General features: G+C 45.2%; 1 protein-coding gene across 2 annotated transcripts in view; it reads left to right on the forward strand.

The window, feature by feature from the left end:
- Positions 1–2,457: 2,457 nt before the first annotated feature.
- LOC118221774 (1-phosphatidylinositol 4,5-bisphosphate phosphodiesterase delta-3-A-like) overlaps positions 2,458–17,838 on the forward strand; it is a 29,704-nt gene continuing 14,323 nt past the window's right edge. The window contains exons 1-4 of one of the 2 annotated variants that reach the window (XM_035407143.1): positions 2,458–3,368; positions 10,285–10,452; positions 14,580–14,808; positions 15,589–15,718. In XM_035407143.1, coding sequence (XP_035263034.1) covers positions 3,278–3,368; positions 10,285–10,452; positions 14,580–14,808; positions 15,589–15,718 — 618 coding nt within the window. In that variant the 5' untranslated portion in view covers positions 2,458–3,277. Of the gene's footprint in view, positions 3,369–10,284; positions 10,453–14,115; positions 14,287–14,579; positions 14,809–15,588; positions 15,719–17,838 lie in introns of those variants that run through there. The other variant, XM_035407145.1, reaches the window with a different exon arrangement.

Raw genomic sequence — 17,838 nt, forward strand, 5'->3', positions numbered from 1 at the left:
ACATGTAATTTATTATTGTTATTACCAATATGATTTCTGCATATCAAATAATACTACAGAACTACAAAGGATGGATTCACTAATAGCCCAGATATTAACATCCAATGGGTTCATATAATCAAGTCCTGTTACCCTGACACAAACAAAAAAATGATATGGTAATAGTGAAGTTGCTGTTGATTTGTGAAAATATCAAGAGAATGAAGATATTAACTTGTGTATGCGTGTGGCATGTGCATTTGATATTAAAAACATTTAATATCTTCTGTATTAAACATGAAGTGCAGGTATTGCACAGATTACCTTTGGTTCTCTAGCCAAAACACACAGAAAGTCTACTCAAGCGGGTGTATGTGCAGAGGCGTAACCAGGACCTTAAAAATACTGAGGTCAAGAAACTCGGTTGAGGTGAGGGTGGTTCGGGTTATGCTCCTTTCTTTTTTTAAATTTAGTCATTTAATTGAGGATGCATTTTTGGTGTAAAAATTCTACATATGCCATTAGGCTGTACATTTTGATTAGGCTTATATTTGCTAAAATATTCAATACCATTAATTCCCCTCCTTAATTATATGCAGCAGATGTTCTCACTAAAGAAAGAACTGAAATAGGCTTTGGAAATGGAAATGAAATAAAATACTGAGGACATGACCTCAGTGTCCTCAATGGTAATGGTAGTTATGGCCCTGTGTGTGCATGGCAAGTTTTGACCTTTGACCTGACTCTAATTTAAGTATCCCTAGTGTAGCCATTGGATTCCACATAGTGTTCCCTTGAATCAGGTTTTATGGCAACAGGCCCTGGGAAGTAGATATCATTGGAGGGCTGGAAGGTAAAACATGGAAAGAATAAATAAATAAATAAATAAATAAATAAATAAAGCAATAAGTTGACACCATTTGTCTTAGGGAGAGGCAGGGAGAAGTTCATGACAACAGGAAGAGGAAATGGTGAACCTGGACAAGGTGAAGGATCATCTACAGGACAAACAGAAGTTGTTAGCCTAAACTGCTTCCTTGGATCATAATTTTAGTGGCTATTCTCATCTGTGGAGTGCAGGTACACTCTCATCCTTCACTCGAATTGGCTATTTTTTTAGCCATGGAAGTGAAGGCAAACACTAACATGATCAATTTTATACTGTAAATATCTCAAAATTCTCTATTTCCATGTACCCCAAACATAGATTCAGAGTCAATGGTTTGCGCCTGACCCAGTTGTGTCTGTTCATCATTACTTTACATCATATAAACACATACAGAATAGTATTAATGTTTTAAATATTGTTAATGTTACATATTCTTTTATACAGCACCACTAGATGTTTAACCCTCCTGTTGTCTTAAATTTATGCATGCACCCCATGTCCACAGGTCCAAAAATGACCCTCACCAGACCACCTGTAATATTTGTTGAATTTTAAACTCTAAATCAATATTTTTCATGTAGAAAGTACATGGCACTCATCCATACATCGGTAAATGACTGTTTTCCTTCTGCACAGTCCAGAGAGACTGTTTCTTCGGTCTACAACACTTGCTTTTACAACAAAACACATCATAATTTTTTTCTTTCTGATTTCATCTGCAGGATTAAACAGTTTACAAACACTTGTATGACAATCTTTGTACCCTGATGGTGTATCACTTTTATTAAAAAAAATATTTAAATGTGCAATGATTAATTTCAGAGGTTGGGTCCCTCCAGGAAAAGTTATTTAATTTCATGCTGAAAATTTTTTATTTGGGGTTTTTCAGTGTTGTTATACTCAGGGTAGGATCATTTTTACCCTGAGGACAACAGGAGGATTAAGGTCATGTTTATCTCAACAGTATAAGAACAGCTTTCACACTTTCATGAAGAATATATACCGTTTATGAGATATATCTAAAGGTGAAATGCTTGATGAACAGCACAGAATAAAGACTCACCTACAAGGGCTTTTAAAAATTCAGTTTAAACTTTCCCCCTAATAGGAGTGACAGACCTGCCCACATAGAAGCCTCCATATATTTTTCACGGAATTTGATTGCTTTCTTTTGTTTTTGTTTTAAAAGTAGTATACTTATTACTTTGGTTTCTTGTTTCTCTGTCCGGTTAACATGTGCTCCTTTGCAGCTCAGTGAGGCCAAAAACTAGTACAAAATAAATAAATAAATAAATAGCTTTGTACTACCCGCAAAAAAAAAAAAACAGAAAAAAAAAAAACAAAGCTAGCACGAAGAGACTAAAGTGGACGCGCATCTAGTGCGCTCTGCCTTATGATGGGTTATCGAGTGTAGTGATGCGGTCCCATCGGCCTGTTCCCCCTTTAGTTAATCTCTAATCAGATGCTCGTATTCCCATCAGTGGAAAATCACTAATCGCTATTCTATAGACGGGTCCTTTCTGAAATTCTCCACATGGTTGCTAGAGGGCAACACATGACCAGGGAATCAGTGATAGATGTGCATATTGAGTTAGGTCATCCACGGCGCATACCTCCTGATTTATTTCCAATACATTTTTAATTATTGCAAATTATCCTTGAAATATGTGGATTTTACAGTGTTCTCCTGCACCCTGTCGCCATTGGCGCCTCCACCTTTTGTGATTGAGGTTATTGTGTGGGAAAATGCGTAATATCTTTGAAATTTCTAATCGTTTTTTTATGATTTTTTGGCCATGGGCATTGTTTTTCTGTGTTAAACTTGAGACAGCGCAGTGGGTTTAATTTTTTATGAAAACCATTCCCCAAACATCAAAGAATGATCGGAAGAGTCCAACTGGTTCTTTTGTTCATCAGCGTCTGGGCTAACACCATACCCAGTTGAAAAAACGGTTCTGATAGTCTACTAGCTAAATAGCCTACAAAGCAAAAGGATCAGATCATTGAGTAAATAGATCAGTTGGGTGGTCGGTGCAGTTGGTCAGTGGCACGAGGTACCGGTTGTTTTTACAGCTTGAATATATTAGCTTTAGCTTGGGCTCAAAACATTTGGTTTACCAAAAACATCCCGCATGAAGATTTCGCTTTATAAACGCAGTCGGTGACTCGGTGCAATTGCCTACTTATACCCCAGCGTTTGCGTGACATCATTGTGAATGTGGGCAGTCTCGTATGTCTTTGCTGCTTTTTGAGGGGAAAGTTCTGAGGCACTGTAAGTTTTGGAGACGCAAAACAGCAACGTCGCTTCTCCTGCAGCCTACGTAAAGCGAAACCGCATCTCCCTGAGAAACCAAGAACAAAACAAGACAAAGAAAAAGTAAAAGAAAAGCAGTAGTTGTTCCTGCTGTCATGTTGGGCAGAGGCAAGACAGCAAGCCCCGCGCAGAAGAATAAGGCACAGACGGCAGAATCAAAGCCACACGACCCCTTGAGGAATTTAGGTAAGGACCAGTTAAGATAATTTCCTGAATAGTCAGTCTTACAAATGTTCGCTTTGCTGTTCGTTCCCCGGCGTAACTACTTTACCATGTACACGAAATCACGCCACGGATAACGACAGAGAAAATATAGGCTATGTGGACTTACTACTTTGCAACCCTTAGAGGTGTAGCCTATCTGCCATGCGTGCCAGCTTTGCTCCTGTGGAACGTAAGAATCGTGCAACGGACCTGGACGCTTTGTTTTCATGATTGTGTTAGAGGGGATAACTCTGGATAATAGCGTCTGCTAAGCGTCTGCTAAATGCCTGTAATGTAATAACTTTGCACATGGACTCGTGGTGATCAAACAGAGCTTCACTGCGTCTGAGTTGCTGGTTTTAGATGCTGGTTGGCACCCTGCGTGGTCGCTGGTTCTCTCTTGTTCTTAAGTGAGTCTGACTGTTCCAGAATTCATCGTAATCCACATTGCCCCTCTTTCCTCGGTCAAATGTAAGCACATACTTTTAAGTAACTTTAATTGGGAATTTATGTAGAATGATGATGTTAATACCTCAGCGTAACACAACACAACAACAACAACAACAACAACAACAATAATGATGATGATTGATGATGATGATGATGATGGTGATTATTATTATTATTATTATTATTATTATTATTATTACTATTTGTTTTTGCTGTTGGGTCCAATTATCATACGGAATACAAGCAATAATAGCAACAACCAAAAGTAGTATTTATGATATAAATATAATAAACAGTTTACCATGCTATTTTCCAAAATGCTATTTTATAAATTGTGTCGATGAAAATGAACCAGTATAATGGCATTCTTATGCTCTGATATGAGCACATTGGGCATAGCTAGCATATATAAATCAGCGTTGTAGAATCGCCTTTTTCTTTTGATGCACATGGCATATTCAGGTAAACACTTTCCAGGAATATTTTTGTAGGGAAAAATATATTTTCTGCTGCAGTGTTCTTGGATGGTCACCTAACATAATCAACCTAATTCAATTATCAAGGGGGGTTAGGATCAAAACCTTGTGATGATGGCACCACCAGGGCGAGGCCAGAGTAATCAATGGGTGTGAGACAGGAGGTCTCGGTGACAATGACCGTTTGGTTTCGTTCCACACCACATACATGTGTAACAGTGTCCATTTGTTTGCCTGTCACCCAATCAGGGACAGGAACCTGCATTTCAGCATTCTATTTCAGGTGTGGGGCATAAAAGCGTGTACCCACACATCACTATGCTGTGATTGAACAGCCTTGCTTTCACCTGGTGTGCTGCATACGGTATTAAAGACTATTTTTGCTATATTAATTAATTGCTATTGAGCTGAACTCGGAGTTGTACTTTACAAAGGACTAAAGTCCTACATTTTCAAAAGGCGACGTTTCCCAGAAAATCCACAGTACAATTAACTAAAGCCCCAATCAGGTGTGAATATGAAGTGTTAATTGGACAGAGGATAAACAACTGAAAAAACATCCCAAGTTGTAATTAAAAGTGCTGCAGATTTTACAGAACAAGTAGACTGCTCTATCAATTTTAATTGCTGATGTTCCTAGGTAGGCGTTCAAGAGCTGCTCTTATAAAATGGTGCTTGAATGTATTGAACTGGAGAGCCAGAGAGAAGTAGCGATGTTCAAATTTATAACGTGTGTGTGTGAGCGAGAGAGAGAGAGAGTGTGTGTGTGGGTTTTAATATACAAAACAATTCACTCACACACACCCCTCGCCGTCACTCGCACCCCAGTGATCAGAATAGAGCAGTGCTGAGACAGGGTGAAGCCGTCAGGAGATTTTGTCCTGCTGGCAGTGTACATTTTATCAGCTGCGCCTTAGTGAGTGGGTGGCGGGCTTCATGTAAAATATCCTTCGGAGAGTTTTTAAAAGGATAATTCACTCTCTGAATTATTTCAGTTTTAGTCACTGTCACAAGCTGCTTTGGAATTGCTGGAAGCGTACTTCCTTGTTTTAGTCCTCCAAATTAGTCCTCCCTGTACCTGCCACTGTAAGGCAGGTAATCAGCAACTTCTCTGAATAACTAAAACATCCTTCATCACGCGCATACACTGTCTGGGTGGACTGAAAACATAAAATATAATATGTAATTATATAATAACTGAAATAATATTTTAAAAATACAGAAAGTGATCTATCCCTTTAAATTCAAAACACTATTGCTCAACATTTGTAAAAACTGAATAATTATCAGTAGTCGAATTTTGAACAAAGAACAATCATAAGACTCTGCTAGAAGAGTCAGTGGTAGGTAATGGTAAAAAAGCTATGAGCAATTCGATATAAAATGTAAATGTAATAAAAATGAATTCTATGCTTTAACTTCAATCCTTATAGCAGAGCTGGATATTGACAATCACAATACGATAAAAGATAATTACTGTTTATTTTCAGCCATAACATAATGCAGATTTACATAGTGGGTTAAGTAGGTCATGGGCTCAGGAAATGTGGGAACCAATGCTAAATGTGACATTTGGCTCAAACCTCACTGTCCTTTGGTTAGGTGTGGGTTTTAACCATGGAACACTTTGCATGGACACCAGTGAAGTAGTGCGACGTCACGGCCACACTGGGTTTGTGTTTTGGAAGACTTGCTTTGCTGCTGCGCTTCGTGTGGGCTGTGAGGTGATGCTGTGCCCCCAACCTCACCTTTGGAGCGGTCCGCCATTGAGAGGTGGGGGAGAAAGTGACTGTGTGTGGTCGTGCAGGCGAAACGGGCCCACACGGTGCCCCAGGCCTGTGAGGTCGTTAATCTGCAGCGTACTTACCGCTCCTGCACCCACACCTGTGCCGTTTTGAGCAGGAGGGAGGTTAGAAGCTTGGTGCCTTTTTCATGAAATGAGGACTTTAAAATCATATTAGCTGTTGGCTCCTGTCCCTTGTCCCTTGTCCCTTCCATTCCGGAAAAAGCTTATAAGTGCATCTTTCAAAGTAATTTTTCAGCTTAAGATAAAATGAATGCACGTGTGAGTTCACAGAAGAGTATTTCTGAGAGACAAAAATACAGGATCTTTCTCCTTCCCTGTGGTGTAGGCTGCCAGATGTGGAATGTTCTGGCTGTGGGAGTGGTTGCGTGCTGCATGAGAGGCCCTAGACATGAAAGGCAGCCGATGGGAGACACCCTACCTCCTGCATGCGTTCACAATGCAAGGAGTGGCCGGGAGGCCAGGGAGGGAAACGCTCACTGCAGGGGGGTCAAACAACGCCCTATGAACAGCGAGGAACTATTTCTTTTTTTTACTCTACTCTGGTAAATGGAAGGAAAAGCAAACAGTCGCCTTTCTGCACTAATAGCAGGGATTTCCAGTGTCAGTGTACGAGGAGCTTTATTAGCTCTTGGGGAACTAAGTGTGAGCGTTCTCAGTCCCTTCGCCCGAGTGAGAGAACGTGGCAGTTTCCTGCAGTATTTCATTTATACAGGTTAAGAAGGGTTTAACGTTCTTAAAGCGGTAATATGTCTAGAAATTGGTAGGCATGCTGCCAGTAGCTAATCTCTCAGCGGTCTGGTGTCGGAGCTTATTCACATGCTTATCTTGGTGTCCTTGCTACTGGCCATTGAAACTTTGGTTTTAACATATGTACTATGCATAAATCCTCTTTGAGCGACTTTCTGTGTAAATTATGTGAATCTCTATGCGATGGGAATCTGTAAGCAAATAATGAAAGCAGGGGCACTGATGAGCAAGGACAAACATTTAGCCTTTTGAGCCATTGCGGAATGTGGAGACCTAATAGGACTGTTTGAAAGCTCCCAGAACACCCAGTGCTTTTCATTGATTGAGCAGGAGTGAAGGTAATCTGCAGGCTTGTCCCTGTGCTGAGGTTGCTGTTTTAAAGGGTAGAAAGACAGGAATATTGGCTTTGTGTTTGAGTTTCATATTGACAAATCGCAAGAATTTTTGTAATGCGACTATATTGTCCAAGAGTTAGAAGACCCCCCCACCCCTGAGAATTGGTAAAAAAATTTTGGGTTAAGGTACCAGTCCATAGATTTTGTTCATATGAGAGTATTGCATCACTAAGGGACTGAATTCTAACATGTACTTCACGGTTATTGATTTTGCTCTGTTGTATGTCAGTTCATAATTTTAAGACTTTAAAAATAATTTGCATTGGTAGCATCAAAGATAAAGCCGGCAGTTTGACAGTGCAAATGTCTGTGGAGCGTTTTTTGGTCGACTGACCTCCATATGTGCTAAATGAGGTCGGCCCTGTAACAAAGCGCATGTCAACATTATTCTGCTTGTTTTAGTCACTGGCTGCATGCATGTTAGAGGCCTCAAGGCTCAGGGATCTCACCCACAGAGCCAGCTGGAGCCGACATGGAGGAATGTTTCCGAGCAGAAACCCCCGTCGTTGGCAGCTAATACGCGCAGTGCTCTTTCCGAGCCCTTGTGCAGTACCCAGATCTGTTTAGTGCTCTCCTTCTCCTACAGCCACGGTGTCATCAAGCTTCTTAGAGCCCAGAAGGAATTCCTCTGGTTCTCCCTTTTTCATATCCTGCCTAGTGGGATGGGCCTGAACTAGAACAGTTTTACTCCGAGTCCCTCCAGAAGCCAGCGATCACAGGGACTGTGTGCATGTGTTATATATGTGTGTGTGTGTGTTTGTGTGCACGTGCGTGCCTGTGTGTGTATCTGTGTGTGGGGGGAGGGGTAATGTAAACTCTCAAAGAGCCCTTTAGTGCTTTAAAATGAAAAAGATGGGTCCCCTGGAGGGGAAGCAAAGTGGTTAAACATGGCTGCCCTGCTGTTTCAGACGCAGGCAGCCTGGCTGTCTGGGGCCCAGTCAATGAGCAGCTTTGTCTGGGCTACGGGAATCGCTCACATGTAGCACCACCCAGGGAAGATCTTCTGGCAGCAGGCAGAAGCAGAGTAGCTGCTTCGTGAAGAAGCCGTGGCGCTTCAGCGTCAGGCTAATAAAGCCTACAAGCGCGAGGCTGTATCCAATTAGCTTTAGCCCTCTTCTGTCCCCCCCGGAGGACGACGTGTCTCGCGTGCAGCAGCTCGGCTCTGTGGTGAAAGAGAGCGGTGTGAGCTGCAAGCTTTTGTTGACGTGTCTGGTAGGGAGGGGGAGGGGCCTTTGGTGTTTCTACACCACCTTCTCCTTGAGAGAGGAGCAGACAGAGCTCGGGAAAACATCCAAACACCGCTTCGTCCAGTCGCTGCGAACATCCAAACACCGCTTTGTCCAGTCCCTGCGAACAGTCGCTTTGGAGATGTTTCAAGTGCCTTGTTTTCCATCGCGCTGTGTCAGGCTCAAGCCGGGAGCTGTTTTGAGGCATTGCGTTTCATAGCGTAGCTGAAAAGAGAGTTTTTTTCTTCCTGACCCCGTCTGATGCAATGGACCATTGTCCAAAAAGAGTGACAGTGTGGGTGTACTTTGAAGCATAGAAGAAGCTTGTTCTGTTCCCCCCATTATGCGCGCTTGTGGTTCTCATGCCCCCAATGTTAGATTGCGGTTAACATCAGTCAGTTGTTGGCAGCAGATGAGGCTTCTCTCAACTGTGGCATCCCCAGTTTTTGAAGCACGATCTGTGACCCTCTTCTCTCTCCCTCAACAGAGAGACCCACAGTCTCAGCATCTCAAGGGATTCATCTTTAACTGTTTGGGATCTTCCCCAGTTATAAGTTGTTCGAATTTTCAAGGGAGTTTTTACATAAGCTGTACAACATTGCTTCCAATTATATTGTTATATTCTGGTGCAAGGTCATTGTATTTTTTACAGTGGAATATGGGAAGTTCAACCATCTCTCCAAAATGAGCTTGTGTGACAGGCTGTGCACTCAAGTACTGGAGTTTCCCTCTCGGTGTCAGCCCAGTGCAGTCTAACTGCTTCTTTTCATACCAATTGATCTGTGAGTAATCTATCTGTCTCAGCACCTGTCATGCCTTCCTCCGCCATCTGGATTCTGTGTATAAAAGCGGGACAGTGTTTGAGCAGTTTGTACAAACAATGTATGCAGTGATGGTTAGTCGCATGGAAACAGTATTTGCACCCTTGTGTAAGCTTTCCCCAAGGATCTGAGACTGAGATGGATGACCACTGCTGCCATTAAAGCAACATGGGGGTGCCAGGTGAATAGTCAAATTGGATAGTCAAGTTGTTTTTATACTATTTGTTCCTGCGCATTGGCAGAATTTTCATATCATTTTTTAAAAATGGGCCATTATTTTCAGTCTTTAAAAGGACGTCCAGCCTCCAGCTCAGAATACTATTTTATTTTTAGACAAATATGTAAATATTTACCAAGATGCTAATGGTCCAAAACCTTTACTGCTTACTGAAGGCAGTAGTTTCTAGAATGTTCTTACCCCAAAGCCTCTGCTAAACCCCTTGCTTTAATTTTGGCTTAGACAGTCTGTATTGGGTTTCCGGGCTTCAGCAGTGGGTTTTAAAGGTGGAACTGGCCACTGTCATCCTGCGTTAATTTCCCACTCGATCGACCTTTCATTCCGTCTTTAGAACTAAATGAGCTTTAAATTCGTTAATCCTTAAATGGAATGGATTTTTGACCTGTTTAAAATACGAATCACTCAGGGGACTACAATGGCTCTGCTCTGTCGTTAGTTTTGGGACAGAATATGTACTGTATGTGCTCCCGTGTGAGTGACTGTGCACTCCCATTACATTACAGGCATTTAGCAGACGCTCTTATCCATAGTGACTTACACAGCATTCTACATAGCATTTACAGTGCATCCATTAATACAGCCGAACATATACTGAAGCAATGCAGGTTAAGTACCTTGCTCAAGGGTGCAATGGCAGTGTCCTACTAGGAATTGAACCTGTGAACTTCAGGTTATACAAGACCAGTTCCTTACCCATTATACTACACTACCACCCTTTCCTTATCCCTCCCCCCGCAGGTGTGCTGGAAGATGAGGACGTGCGGGTGATGCTGCAGGGCTCCAGCATGGTGAAGGTGCGCTCCCCGCGCTGGCAGAAGAGGCGTGGCCTGCGGCTGCTGGAGGACGGGGTCACCGTCTGGTGCGAGTCCAGCAAGAGCTCCCGCAGGGCCAAGGCCCAGATGAGCTGTGAGTGAGGGGGAGGAGGGGGGAGGAGGAGGGGCGGGCACAGGGGCGGGGTCTGCGGCCGGGGGGAGGGCTGATACTGAGGGGGAGGGAAGGGACTAGGTGGTGAGTGATAGGTATTCTTGGGAGCGGAATAGGGAGGCTTGCCGAGGGGAAAGAGAGGGATATGGAGCAGTGAAAGGGAAAGTTACAGTGGGGGAGGGCGTGCTGCCATGTGGGAGAGGGAGAGAGCAGAACCCGAATGGCACATGCAAATTCAAGAAAATCAGTGCTGCATGAGATTATTTGTTCCAGCAGTATAAGCAGAACTATGTTCGATTTTCTTCACTGTAAAAAACACACTCTTTTCTCTCCTTAAGTCGGCTGTTGTCTTGTTCCAGGACACCTACAAACACACGTACGCACAGAAGCAGGCACACTTAAACACACACGCGCAAGCACACAAACATGGGCACGCGCACACCGAAACACAGATGCAGCACAGACGCAAGCATACATGCGTGAGCGCACACGCGTGTTACCCCCTTCTCCCAGAACACGTCGAGCCCCTTCACAGATTCAGAACCTCGGGCAGGCACAGCCCTTTTTTTTTTTATTCAGCTGGCAGCCATCAGCATAATGGCCCGACGGACCGGCGCTATTTCCAGCCCAGGAGAGGGGCCCCTCCGTTTGAAGGGCTCCTAATGAGAGGCCCCGCACGGCGAAAAGGAGCGTCTCGCTAAGCCGCGGCTAAAGGCGGCGGCTGAATCACAGGGCCGGCCGCCGCGCACGGCTAGGTAGCCTTCAATTGGCATCAGAGCCCGCGAGGAGGCATTCGTGATGTGGCCGAGGGCCACCCTCGTTTGATTGCAGGTTTCACGGCAGAGGGGGGACCTTGGGCCTCTGACCACCAATGACAGGGTGTGTCTCTGTCTGACCCCGCCCACCTTTTGCCCAGAAGACGCCCTGTGGCGGCAGCTATCATTAAAGGACTACACGTGTGCGTTTCGTCGGAGGCGGCTCATTGCCCGTCATTTTCCAAATGAGTACTCTCCGTTCTGTGTCTTGAGCCCCATCTTATCCCAGGGCACCAGCGGTCCTTGGGTGGGATAGCTGGGAATCCCGTCCCCTGTTTGCAGAGACAAATCGAGATGAGCAAACACCACAGAACTGTGTACATGTCTGGCGATATTTGCTTTGCGCTTGTTTATACTTCAGTGCATATGTTTGAGAAAAACCAGCCATATTCTCATTCTTGTAAATGCATGTTGCCCAGCAAACAGGCTGTAAATATATCTATGTGTTGGAAAGAAGGAAGGCATACTTTCTTTGTGCTATATAAGGCATCCCTGTTTACAGTAGCTGCATTAGCATCTGTTTAGCAAACAAACCAGGCCTAAAAGCTTCCGGATAGTGACAGAGCAGCGCAGAACAGAACCTCTGTGCTGGGAGCACCACACACACACACAACCACGGCTGAAAAAAGCCATCTTGGGTCAATGAATGGCACCGGTCTGCTTGTAGGGGTAGTTGCTCTGTGCAACAGCTTACCTGTGGGGTGACCGTTTGTTTGCGATATGGTTGAGGCACATCGGTCTAACCGCCGTGGAATATTCTAGAATTACGGATCAGAGGGTTACCGTGGGAACCTTAACCGGGCCGTCCGGAATGGATGGTTTCGGGGGTGGCTTCATGCAGCTGATTAAAGGACGAAATGCCTCGCGGTCATGTGACCCGCGTCATGCGGAAGGCCCCCCGTGTGAAGCGCCGAGGCCTCGGACCTCGTTAGCTCTGACGCGTCCCCCTTTTGATCAGGAACACGCGGCTTTATTTCTCTAATCGCCCCGTCCCGTTCCCCAAACCTCCGACGTCCAGCCGAGTGTGGAGTTTGTGTGCTGCTGCTGCTGCTGCTTCGCAGAGAGAGACCCGACTGAAATGGGAGCGCGTGATTTACTCAAGTGGGTCAGAGGTTTATGCATGAGCGAGACTTCGTAAATATATATTTTTTAGTACCAATGCCGATTGACCCACTTACCGTTTAAGTAGCGCTTATTAAATTCCAGCTGCACTGTCAATGCGGTTAATTGCTTCAGTTCCGATCAGCGTTGCAGAGCTGGGGACTTACGGAGGGTGCTGGGTGCTCAAATCACATGACCTTTCCAGAACCCCAAAGCCCCCCCCCCCCCCCCCCCGCACTTCCCACCTCCCACTTTGCACATTTGTACACATGGCAACAGTGATCTGCAGAATTAGCCATATTTCATAGCTGGTCCACTGTGATCTCAGCCCTGGTACTGCCACTTAGAGCCACAGTGGATTTTAGAGAGTAATGGCAGTGTAGAGGTTTTGGGGTTTGTAATTTGGGGTGTGTGTGTGTGTGCGTGTGTGTGCGTGGGTGTGTGTGTGAGTGTGTCTGTGCATGTGGGTGTGGGTGTGTGTGAGTGCATGTGCGTGTGCGTGTGTGTGTGTGTGTGCGTGTGCGTGTGCATGTTTGTGAGGAGCCCATCCATGGACAAGCCTTATTGCAGCCCTCATCCATCTTTTCAAATGACTTGCATAGTCAGTTGTATAAAAATTGCAGTGTATACACATTCTGTTTGCAGTAGTGCCTATACCTATGGCGGTGAAGCAATTGAAATGTGCCATTTTCACAGCGTTACGTCGAATGATTTACATGCAAAATGCACTTTTGGACTGCATGATTAAGGTCTTAAAATTAAACTACAAAGAAGGCACAGTAAAATAGGACAGCACAAGAGGAGTATATGCAAAACAATTTTTGATATCAACTTCTGTGTTTGTCCAGTTTAATATTGAGAGCAATGTATTGATATTAGACTTAAACCTGGCGCTCGCCATCTTCTGATTCACACTGCCCATATTGCTGGGGAGCATTTGCATAGTAAGGATTTCTCCTGCTTGGACTGCCATACTGTATCACTTCACCCTCAACCTCAAGCCTGACCCACATCCCACACTTCAGCAGCTGTGCTGCCCTGCGTCTGTGTGTCCTCTCAGTGCATCGCTGTTCTCTTTACCGCAGTCAGCGTGTCTTCTCTTTCAGGTCTGTCTTTTCTGTTCTGCTTTCGGTCTCTCACCGTCTCTCACCGCTGCCTCTCTCCTCTCTCCTCTTCCTCCCTCTGTGCCATCGGTCGGCGTCTGTGTGTCTATCGCTGTCTCTCTATCGCCCTCTTTCTGTCTCTCTGTGACGCGCACACCAGCACGCTCTTTGTTTAGGTCTGTTTTGTCTCTCTGCTTCCCGCTATCCCCCCACCCTCTCTCTCATCCATTCCCTCTCTCTCTCTCTCTCATCCCTTTCCCTCTCTCACTCGCTCATCCCTTTCCCTCTCTCCCTCTCTCACTCTCTCTGGAGGATAAGCCGTCTGTGCTGCCTCTGCCATGGGCGCACACCTGGATGTAGTAGTGGGGGAGGGGTGTCTTTGCAGCACACAGACTTTAATCCTGGCACATTTTCACCCACAGTGTATGGCTTCCCCCAGTATGTGCTGGGAGGGGGTTTGGGTAGGTTTACACACTGGAACCTTTAATCCTCTGACCAAAGTGCAGATTTGCTCAGAGGGACAACTGATGTCTGATAAACTTTGGTCAAATCAAACGGGCTGTTTGCATCTTCTTGGGGAAAGGAGATCAAGGATCAATTGGTGACAAACAGTGTTGCCAAGTTCTGTTAAAGCACAGCTTGGGCTTGCTTATCACATGCTGGATAATCGCTTATCTAGCTTCCAAAAGGATCATGCGTATATGATAAAGCTGTTTTCAGCTGACGGGAAGAAAAAACGCTGCATTTGAAAAGAAACTCATAATGCACATATCTTTGAAGCAGATTTAAGTAGATAAGTAATGCTCTTTTATTCTGTTCCTCTCTCTATCAATGAAATTTAATTCAACGGTACATTATTGGCAGGGCAAACTGCATTATAATGAAAAGTTAAAGCCATCATATCAGATATTGAAATGTACACAATGGTGTATTATGCACAATACCGTATGAGCGTCCCTATCTCTATCTCTCTCTCTCTCTCCCCCACTCGCTCTCGCTCTCCCTCTCTCTCTCTCTCTCTCTCTCTCTCTCTCTCTCTCTCTCTCTCTCTCTCTCTCTCTCTCACTCTGTGTCTATGTCTCTCTCTCAGTCTCGGTGACGGACGTGGAGTGCGTGCGCGAGGGCTGCCAGTCGGAGGCTCTGCGGAAGCTGGCCGGCTCCCTGCCCGAGAGCCAGTGCTTCACCCTGGTGTTCAAGGGCGGCCGGAAGAGCCTGGACCTGCGCTGCCCCACCGAGCAGGAGGCCCAGAGCTGGGTCCGCGGCATCCGCACCCTGCAGGAGAGGGTCTCCAACATGTCCCAGAAGGAGAAGCTCGACCAATATCCTTCCTTGTCCCCTAAAAGGCAGTGGTGCGTGTGACATAAGCTCCGTGCTGGCCAAGCGCAGCCCTGTCGAACCCTGCTGGTGACTGCGGTGAAGCTAAAGGCTTGTAGCCGCAGAGCCCTGAGAAAATATAGTGCCTGGTCAATAACGCTATCTTGCATTAATAATCCCTCTTCAGTTCCAGTGTGACAGATAGCAAGAATAGCACCTGGCCTCTCACACGTTTGCTCACACTTCTTTAATGGGAGGCACTTGGGTGTGAACTTGTCCGGGCTTGTAGAGAGGTGGCGTGGGTATTATCTGACCACTCCGGCATTGTTTGCTGGTAAAATGCTAACTGAAGATATGACTCAGATATTGCTGATAATAGCTGATGTATTGTTGTGGGCTTTAGGGCACCACAGGCCAGCGGCTGTATGTGTATGTGCTTGTGTGTGTGTGTGTGTGTGCGTGCGTGTTTGTACACGTGTGTCTGTGTGTGTATGTGTTTACGTGTGTCTGTGTGTGTATGTGTTTACGTTTCTTCATGCTTCAAAATTTGCTTGGGACGTGTCTTCTTGTGGTTGTGTGTTTGTTTGTTGTGTGTGTGTGTGTGTGTGTGTGTGTATCTGTTTCTGCACGCTTCTCTATCAGTATGATTTTATGTCTGCCTGTTTGTGCACATATGTATGTGTGCTTTTCTGTGCTATCTGTGCTGCTGTGTGTATTTATAAAGGGCCTGGCTCTGATCTCGAGCCCCGCCCAAGTTGGAGGGTTGTGCCCTTGACTCCCAGCACCTGGATCCGCAGCTACCTGAAACGGGCGGACCAGAACCAGGACGGGAAGATGAGCTACGAGGAGGTGAAGCGCCTGCTCCAGATGATCAACATCAACCTGAACGAGCAGTACGCCCGCACCCTCTTCAAGGCGAGGACCGCCGTCACCATCCGCGTCGCTCGGTTATGTCGGTCTGTCAGGCGCACCTCATTACATCACATTACTGGCATTTAGCAGACGCTCTCATCCAGAGCGACTTACACAACTTTTACATAGCATTTACATTGCATCCATTTATATAGCTGGATTTATACTGAAGCAATGCTATTTCCTGTCTCTTCCTGCCTCTGCTTTTCTGAAGTATCGAGGGCACAACGACAGCATCCAACCAGGGAATCTAACCTGTGACCTTTAGGTTACAAGACCGGCTCCTTACGCATTATACTACACTGCCGCCCACCTCACGCACACCTCACCCAGATCAGAGACAGATCATCCCTCTGTTACACACGTTAGCTTCCCCGCAGAACCGACAGACAAAGCCTACCTCACTGGCATTCGCTGCTTGGAGCCTCAACAGCTTGCGCTTTTGCTGGGGTTTCAGAGGGTTTTTCGGCATATGCTGGGTCCTTTCCGAAGTTTTCTGAAACATGTAGGGCAGTTCTATTTGCTGTTGAGTTGTGTTAAATTCTGACATTTTTCCACCTTCTGACTTTATTCGCAATAGGACCTGTAATTTATTTGAAATGGATCTCGAAGGCGGAATTGCTTTGAAACCACGCCAGGCCGCTAACTCTATATAAATATGTATTACATGCTATTTCCTGTCTCTTCCTGCCTCTGCTTTTCTGAAGTATTTTTGAAGAGTGGCTCAAGAAATTAAATGTACGTTACTAAGACAAAATTATGAAATAACATGAAGCCATGGGGGAGAGCAGATTACAGCGTAGTGAATACAATAACAAGTAACTAGCAGTGGGCTGCTTTGTGGCTCATCCGGTTAAGGCACTGTTGTACTGCATGTAGGAGTCCCACGGTCTGGCGCTAAATCAGATTCATGCCAGGGCGGGTTGTGGCTTTCACCCCCGTGGAGCAGCCTGTAATTGGCAGGGAGCGAGGCTGGGGAGATGACCTCATTGCGCACTGGCTGGCTGATCAAGCAGGTGGATCAGGTGCTCACGGTTCAACCGCACATTTGGCACCTCCCTTTAGCAGACTCCCCCCCAATCAATCAATCAGCCAATCAGATTTTGTGTATATAGCACATGTTACAAAGAATTTGTTACAGCACTTGCTGCAGCATGCGCTAGCCTAAACTCCCACAAAACAAGCAAATGGTGACCATAGGATTAAAAACAACTCCCTGGGCATGCTTAAGATGCAAAATTACGTTATATACCTTATATTTTATATATATATGCGCACAGACACACACACACATAAATAGTACACAGTAAATGGTCATGGATATGTTTGGAGAGGTTTGTGTTTAACTACAGGAGTGTTATTGTGCTTAAAATACGTATGTCATGTGTTTATGCATGTGTGTGTTTGTGTGTAGGGGAGCAAGCCAGTGTAACTATGCTGTGTGTGAGTAGGGCTCAAAGTTAATGTGTTTGTGGTGTGTGTTGTAGCAGCAGAGGGCCAGATTTTTTGTGCTGTGTTACAACCACAGAACAGTTCTTTGGTTACAACAAAAAGCTATGAAGTCTGTTTAGTTAACAACCCCTGTGCCAACACAGAGACACACTGACACACACACACACACACACACACAAATCCCTGCCTCCTCTTCTCACCCTCTCTGCGTAAGGCATGTGTCCTGCTGGGACACTCCCCACACAACCACACTCATAACCTTTATCAGATTCACGTTATTGCATTGTGGGTAACTAGGCTTCCAGCGGCTGGAATTCTCATAAGAAGGCTTCAGAAGTCACGCAGGTCTGCCTTCCCTTTAATCGTGTGACGTGAACCCCTCCCCTCCTCCAAATCACGTGGAAGGCAGTATTGTGAAAGAATTCAAGGATTGTTTTCAAGACTGCCTGTTCTTAAAGTGCACTGTATGTGTGAATAGGATTGCTTCTAATGTGGCACATTCTTGTGTGTGTATATATATGGTACATATGTGGGAGTTAACGAGCATGAGAGAGCATAAGTGACATCTGTGTGTGTGTGTGTGTGTGTGCGTGTGTGCGCATACACACGTACAAAGAGGGCCATTCCTGGAGAAGTCAACTGAAAATTAGTGAAGAATAACCACATAACTC

The sequence above is a fragment of the Anguilla anguilla genome, chromosome 2, assembly GCF_013347855.1.
Source record: "Anguilla anguilla isolate fAngAng1 chromosome 2, fAngAng1.pri, whole genome shotgun sequence".
NCBI lineage: Eukaryota > Metazoa > Chordata > Actinopteri > Anguilliformes > Anguillidae > Anguilla > Anguilla anguilla.